Here is an 8,351-nt window from a genome sequence, read left to right as displayed (position 1 = left end):
CGAGGGAGTCCCAATGGCCGGGGAGAATGTGATGAAATTCACCTTAATGTATTGCATTTAGTTAAAATTAAATGCTCCCCGAAGGCAAATTATATTAATACAAATTCCCAACAAATTCACCATCTCCCAAAACTTGATGTCTGCGCGTGGTTTTCTCCTCAGGAAAATTACCATGCGAGCGCGATAAATGTGCACAGTGGGAGGCCACCCGCATAATGATGCTGGTGAGAGTGAGAAAAATCCAACTGTGCTGGTACTCCCCAAGACCACCATCCATTGTGTGGAGGAAGCACACGAGGAGTCAGCTCACCGGGAAATTGGGGAGCACATCTCTCTCGAATGGGTGCTGAAGTGTAATTGTGCATGAGCCAAAAATAGGTACTCATTATTGATTTTATAATGCATGCTTATGTGTAAATATTGCAATTTATTGTTTCTCCCCTCAACATGGAGATGTCGTAAATTTACCGGGGTTTACATGGAGAGAATAAATTCGCCAAGGGGGCAATCATGCTAATTAATTTTTGACTCATTTCTTTTTACCAGTAAAAGGAGCTTTTCTTTTAGTGTTTTAGTCAAATAAAAGAAATTTCTACCTTTGGGTGAGGGTTGATTTACAAAGAAATTTCAGGAACAAGAAATGAATGAAATTATCGCGTATAAAACATATCATTTCCCAGTAAACAAAATTTCCTCAATATTGAGTCAAAGGATCCGCACCGCAGAGAAACTCAAATATTCATTCAATTAATTGACACAATAAACGCTCAGCTGTTGTCTAATCTGATTGATAGACGATAGTCTTAGAAAATGTTGATTAATCACAAAATCTCAGTTTTACGCATAAAAACTGATTGAGAAGGGATTGAGTGAAAATTGAGCATTTTTGAAGTACTAAAGATAAATAGTTCAATTTCTTGATTTGGTCAAAAGCAAATCTGTGGATTTCTCTAGAAAAAATAAAAGCAAGAATGATTTTAAAAAGAATGATTACCAGGTGACAAAATTTGTTTAATCGATGGATGATTGTGCGAAAAAAGCGTGATTGACTAATGATTGAGCATAAATTGACCAAGAGATTGATAAAGAGTTCGAAGAAAATATTGAGATAATATTAATCCGCAAAGAAGATCAATTATTAGGCAATTAGATTTGCCTGGAGATTGATCAATCTTTGTTGAATAATTGATCAATCGATTGACTAACTCAATTGATTTATCAATTCTTGATCAATATTTTATCAATTTAATTGATTCAATAATGATTGAGGACTTGTTGGCTCAATCAAAAAGTTTACTGGAATTGATTTAAAATTAATCTTCCTGATCATCCTTAGTTTGAAGAAAAAGATAACAACAAAATCCCTCAATGACGCACCAATTAGTAGAATTAAATGCGGATTTCATCAATTTGTGAATTGCAGAATTTAAGATTCATAAACATTGTTATGAGAATATTTTTCTCTCTTTTTTGACACTCCCAGCCACTTTTCCACTCTTCCACAGAGACTCCAGAAATAAATATTGTAAGAAAATCTTTATAGAGATAAGGTAAACGTCCTCATATAGGGTTGAATGGGGGAAATTGGGAGCTAAAAGATAAATTTTGGCAGAATGTTTAAAATTTGATCTCACACGTGCTCTCTCGTACAAATTTACGATGATATTGTCATAAATGCAACAATTTTCCTCACATTTTCCCTCATCATAATCTCTCACTCTCTTGATTTTCTTACCCGGAATCCCATACAATATGGTATGAGGAAATCCAGGAAAATTGCGACTTTGATTTATATGCCTGAGTGTCTCGTGGATGGAGATCAAAAGACCCATTGGATGCCAGACAGAATTGCCTGTATACTGCCAATAAATTCCCACAATGCTTGGCTGGCGAGGGAAAAAGTCCACCAGACTCCGTGTGAGTTATTACTTTGATCCATCATCGGGAAAATATTCTAATATACCCCCGAGATTGTCGGAGTTTCCGAAGGAGCCACAGAATAAATAAACCATCTGGATGTCTTCAAGGTAAATAACTTTTATAGTATAAGCCATTCGCCATACATATACAGTTTTGATTTGTGAAAATATATATAGCACTCAAATGGAGGATGTATGAAAGCTCAAAGCAATGTGACAAGATTTTTTATATTTGATTTTCTTTTTAATTTCCCGAATATTTATTTTGCAATAATTTTATTGACAATGTTTTCCATTTTATTTCATCTTCCAATCGATTTTTTATGCGATTTAATTCCTTTCCTTGAGAAAATGAAAATATTAAGAGCTTTTCTTTGGATGAAATTTGCAAGAAAAGTCGTGGAAGTTTCTCAATTTTCTCTAGAGTTCCAACAATTACAAGAACTTCAAAAAGAACAAATACTCCCAAATTTTCTTGCAGTTCAACATAGGCCCAGGAAAATGTTTTAGTGCGGAAAACAGTTTTTCCGACTTTGAAAAAAATTCAAAGAAAAAAGAAAATGCAGCGTTAAAAAAAAACGTGGGATGAGAAATAAAATTCAAGTCAAATTAATTTTGTAATTGAAATGGAAGAATCTCTTTGCCATCTGACTTGATGATGATGAGGTAATTAAAGTTTTATTTATACCCCCTTTTCATTGCAATGAAATCCGTTTCATGCGCACTTTTTCCGCCGGAACACCAATCGGCAGAACGTCTGAACTTCAAAAAAAAATGCCAGCCACATTAAAATTTTTCTCTCTCTCGCTGGAAAATCAATCAAATGAAAAACACCGGATAGATATCGATTGAATTTTCAGGGAATTTCCTTTAATAAAAATCACTTCAAAACGCTGTTAAATTGCAGGAGGAAATATCTGTCAGAGATGGAAATTTAATTAACATACAATTTCTCTGTCTAATATCATTCGATTTTGCTTAATTTCTTTTTTTATTTAATACTTTACATAAATTTTACATTATTCATTACTTATTCAATTTCTTATAGACTACGCATTTCTTTTTCTTTAATCTGTATTTAGGTAGGTATGATTCTGTGCTGTTTTTTTAATGTGATAATTACAAACTACTAAAGCCAAAATGAAAAATCAATGAAATAACTAATATTTCCCTTTATGCTATTTTTGTCACAAAATAATGCTAAATATGTACGTACACCATGTTTTTCCTTCTTTTATTTCAAAGTAAAATCTCCCTTAAATATCCTTTACCAGCTAAGTCAGAGTAATTTTTTCTTACAATGAGAGAGGAATGAATTTCTCACTAATCTATACATAAATGTGACACAAGATTTGTTATATAGTTGGGTTTTTTCTCTTTTAAATTTATTTCTCAGTAAAATGATAAATCAGTCGATTTTTTTTCTACATAATTTGTTGAATATTTTGCATCAATCTCATTTTTTTTGTTACATCTCAAAACTAATTTATTATTGCAAATTTAAATATTACTTTTTGCTATAACTTCTCGCGAAAAGATTCTCCTATTTCATTTTTTTTTATGGGTCAGAGTGCGCCATTTTAGTGAGTTTCTTTGCTTTTCACGAGAATTCTATGCGTACGTGAAGTAATATTGGAAAGAATCACAAAGTTCTTTTACATTTTATTTGTGAAAATTTAAGAGAGGCGTTAGAGTTCTTTGAATCGTTTAGAAACGTAGGAATTTTTCATTTAGAACAAGTTGGTTTTCCTGATCAAGCCTGATTCAAGCCTTGAATGTTTTAGAGCTTAAAGCTTTCTTGAGACCTTGAGTTTGATTGTAAAGTATTTTATGAATTGAATTATGATTAAAAATTCTTTGAAATTATAGAAGTGTTTTAAATCATTCTAATTTAACCCTTTCGCGTCCCCATGAAATGATCTTTTCTTCAATAAAATGAATGTTTTTAGAGGAAACTTCTCACTCAAAACGTTTTATTTTATCTAATTTACATAAATTTAAGCATTTCTATCTAGGAAAATCAATACCTATGTATTAAATTCATTAAAATTCGAGAAAATAGAATGATTCACGTTGAGGTCAACAGATAACCCAGAGAACGCGAAAGGGTTAAAAAAAAAACGCTTAGTATTTCAATAAAAAGTTTTATAATGAAGGTAAACATCCCAAAAAATATATTTCTTCGCAAAAATTGAAAGATTTTGTTAATTTTTATGAAGAAATAAATTTTTCGGTCAACCTAAATAATAATTTAGATTTATTAAAATTAAAATTGAAGATGTTGATTTTTTGTATTTGTTGTGCATCAGGAAAACCACTGTCTAATCTGATGAGGGAATTTTACAAGAATTTTGGTTGAACTCACGCTTATACGCCGTACTTGACGCAGTCCTGGTAGTAACCCATATGGGGTCGATAATGGCCAAGATTGGTGGGTAAATGTGCGGCGGCGGCGGCCGCAGCAACGGACGAGACTCCACCGAGTACGGGTGGGCTACCCGAGGCTAGACTGCCGCCGCCGGGGCTACCTGAGTCCATCTGACAATGCTGACTGTGCTCAAAGACAACCATATCACGAAAGCCGGCGGTTGGGGGTGCAGAAGACACAATGGCCACCGAGGGTGCACTCACACCTCCGGTGCTGTTTGCATTCGTGTCCGGCGGTGTTTCCGGCGTATACCAACCGCCATGGTGGTTCGTGTGATGATGACGCATTTGCGATGCAGCACCAGCCAGATTGTCCTCATTGAAGTGATACGCCGCCGAATAGGCGGAGTGATGAAGGCGCGGGTTGTAGACATTCATCAGGGAATCCACGGAGAAGCCATGATCAGCTCCAGCACTGAGATGATTCACCTGTGATGCCAGTGTGTCGTGGCAGGCATTGAGAATGGAGGCTCCCGTGAGACCATCTTTGGTCATACATTGCGATGCAAGCTCAAGACCGGGCTCCTTCTTGAATTGCTGATGCTTCGACTCCAGCATTGCATTCGCGACTAGTTTTATAGGCTTTATGTCAGTCATCTTGTCCTCAAGCACGAGATTTTGCCGCTTAAGGCTCTCCTCTTTCTCCCGTAAGGCATCCTTTTTCTTAAACCGTCGTCGACGTCGTAGGAAGGAACCATTGTCGAACATATTGTAGGAATCCGGATCAAGTGTCCAGTAGCTACCTTTTCCTGGTTTCTTATCGTCTCGTGCCACCTTCACAAAGCACTGAAAGGATAATTTTTTTTTAACTAAAAATTCAAATTCTTCTAAATTCTTTTAGAATTTATTTTTTTAATTCTTTTAAATCGATGCTAGCAATAAATTAACCGAAACATTGCTGGAAAAAAAAACTTTTTCTGTTTTAAGTCAAATCTTGTGAAAAGAAAATCGTATTATAACGTTAAAAAATAAGATTATTATAGAACTTTTTCTTTAAATTTATTTAATCTGAAATAGTTTTCAAAACCTTTTTTTCTTCAGTTCTTCAACAAAAATTGAATGGTCAAGAACAACAAGAGATTCATCTTTTAAGCTCGACTGACGACAATCTCAGAAAATATTTAAAAAAAAAAACTGTAATAATCCTTTATGAAATTGTATGTCTTTCTTATCAATAAATGTCTTTCTTATCAATAAAAGAATGTCTATCTATTTATCTAGCTTCGTATATTACCTATATATTAAAGGTTTCTTTAAACCAACTAAGAATAATTCTTTTAGAATTTCAATTCTTTGTTTATTTTTTTTCTCCAATTAATTTTAAAATTGAAATTTTTTTTTTTTAGCTTGAAGAATTATTTAATTAATATGCCGCATAGAAAAAGAAAATCTGGGGATCTAAGCAGAAAAATTAAAGGTAAAAAATTATTCGATTCCTTCTGCTAAAGATCACGAATTGCCGGTAGATAAATTTATTACTTTCAGAATCCTTAATGCAAAGCCCCCATCAATGTCGTTGACCCCAAATTTTTTTTATTGTAACGCAAAACAAAACATAAACCAATTAAATTATGTTTTATAGACTTTACTTCTACTCTTAATTTATATTCTGTCTTGTCTACTTTTGTGTTAAAATTTAATTTTTTAATGGATTTATTAAGACAAATGATTGATGAATTTTTGTCGGAGCTTTTTTTGTACATTTAGCCGGCTTCTAGAGTTTCTAAAATAATCCCGAAATTCTGGAAACTCACATAAAAACGTAAGGGAACTCGTAAGTAACAGGGAAATATCGCAGATTTAGTTTTCAATAGGTACCTACCTAATTTCCTCTTTTAACATTCTTACAGAGACTCTGGCAGAACTATGCCAGAATTATTCATTAAATTCTGAACTGAGATTCATAAATTTCTTTTTTCCGTCCCGATATAAGATATATTCGTTTTCTTTAAGAGAATAGTTCTCGTTAACCCGGAAGTCAAAGAAGAAAATTCAATTTTTATCCAAAGCTTTGACTCCAGAGTAAATGAGGATTATTTCCACGAAGAAAACTGGAAAATCAGGCAACATTACTCTACAACACAGACTAAAGAAAATATCTAAAAAAGAAATAAAAAAAAAACATATTTCCGGTCGGATTCTAACTAATATATGGATACATAACTATTAATTTTTATTTAAAGTCGATGTTTTGAAGTATAAAAGAAAATCCGTTTTTTTAAGTTTTCTCATATAATTTACGGTTATCTGCTTCCTTAAAAAACCTAAAAAGTTTTCTTAAAAATTTTCTCCCTCTTACTCCGTTGCACTGCTTTTACATATTTACATCTTTTACGATTTTATGTGAGTTCTCTACATATCCTTCTCTTCTTATGCATTCGCTTTACTGCTCTAGCAACAAATATTTATTTTCCAGAATGCACCTAATATGCTAAAAACCGCAATTTTTTAGGAAAAAAAAACTCATAACTCACCTCATTGAGTGAGAGATTGTGCCGAATGGAATTCTGCCAGCCTTGCTTGTTGTCCCTGTAGTATGGGAATCTGTCCATGATGTACTGATAAATCCCATTGAGAGTTATTTTCTTTTCCGGTGCATTCTGAATGGCCATGGCAATGAGGGCAATGTAGGAGTACGGTGGCTTCACCATCTCCTTGTTCTGATGATGTGGACTCGTCAGAGCATAATTGCTTGGGTAGGTGTACCGTGAAAATTGATCATAAGCATAGTGCGGTGTGGGACCCATTGTAGCACCGGCGGGTCCCGCATAGCCCGTCTGGTGTGAATGGTAGTGACGTGAGAAGGTATTCTGGTCCGTGAAGATTGTATGCATTGTGGAAATTATTTCTTTTAGATTTTTTTCGTGTTATTTTAATCCTTTTATTGCTCACGAAAACATTTTGTTTTACTCCATTTTTGTGTATTCCTTTGCACGATGAGGTCAATCACACTACAAGTCACAGATTCACGCTGTTGATGGATTGCACAGTGTCACGGTGAGATAAACAGAGATCAATGATGGTTACACTTGCATCACTCAACACCATCCTAAACGGTCATTGTCCTGGATTTTCCACCATTTTCACGATATTTTATTAAATTCGTTTTCACACCACCATGTCCTTAAAATCTTTAAGGATTTTTTTAGGAGTTCCTTTTTGTATTCTTAAACTGTTTTTATATCCTTATGATTTTCTGAGATCCTTTGGCCACCTAACTTCTACCTGACGTTGATGATTATCGCACAGAGTTAAAGTTCACTCTCGAAGATGGAAAAATCACAAAAATCCACTTTTACAAAGGAAAATATCGCTGGAAAATATTTTTTTTTAAATAAAAGGAGAGAAGTTATTTTACGAGATCCATGGAAAGAGACCGTTTTTTTTTTTGAAAGACTGATTTCACGGAGAAAGAACAACTTTGTTGAATAAAATACGTCCTCAGTCCATAACACTTCCACACAAACTGTTGGTTACGATCACGCTGGAAATGTGGGAATCTCTCTTCGTGCCACAGACTGCGCCAGGGCCTCATACATATTGCCTCACAGCGGGCTGCTAATCTCCTCAATGAATACCTACTTTTCTCTTCCTCCACACACGCGCACATACCCATCAAATCCTCGCCGATTCGACGAGCCCCGTGCGTACTATATATAAGCAAGAGTAGGACCACATGCTATATACATTCAGTGGGTGGTTTCTCATGATAATCGGGAGCATTTGATTATGTATGGAGGAAAAAAAAAGTCCAAAAGGGTGTTTTAACTCTGTCAGTGGTTGTTTTTCAATTCAATATTTTCATTTTTAATTACAATATTTATTGTGATGGCGCCGTAGAACAATATTATTCTATTTATATTATTAACCTCACAGACGAGAAAAAATGCCGCTCAATTGACTTGGAGAAATTCATTTATTTATTCAACAATAGCTTGACGGTGACAAAAGGAGAATTTTTCAAACTAAAAAACGATGAAAAGTTTTTAGTTTGAAACTTCTTTT

General features: G+C 34.2%; 1 protein-coding gene across 1 annotated transcript; it reads right to left on the bottom strand.

Annotated features, from left to right (window-relative positions):
* Nucleotides 1–2,765: 2,765 nt before the first annotated feature.
* Nucleotides 2,766–7,811, bottom strand: LOC129791754 (fork head domain-containing protein crocodile). Its single transcript, XM_055830126.1, has 2 exons — nt 6,821–7,811; nt 2,766–5,132 (listed from the first exon to the last, which is right to left on the bottom strand). Exons 1-2 carry the CDS (start codon nt 7,178–7,180, stop codon nt 4,287–4,289), a joined length of 1,206 nt encoding a protein of 401 aa, XP_055686101.1. The 5' UTR covers nt 7,181–7,811; the 3' UTR covers nt 2,766–4,286.
* Between the last annotated feature and the right edge of the window lie 540 nt (nt 7,812–8,351).

The sequence above is a fragment of the Lutzomyia longipalpis genome, chromosome 3 (genome assembly GCF_024334085.1).
Source record: "Lutzomyia longipalpis isolate SR_M1_2022 chromosome 3, ASM2433408v1".
In the NCBI taxonomy this organism is placed as follows: Eukaryota; Metazoa; Arthropoda; class Insecta; order Diptera; family Psychodidae; genus Lutzomyia; species Lutzomyia longipalpis.
This window is presented reverse-complemented; position numbering and strand designations above follow the sequence as displayed.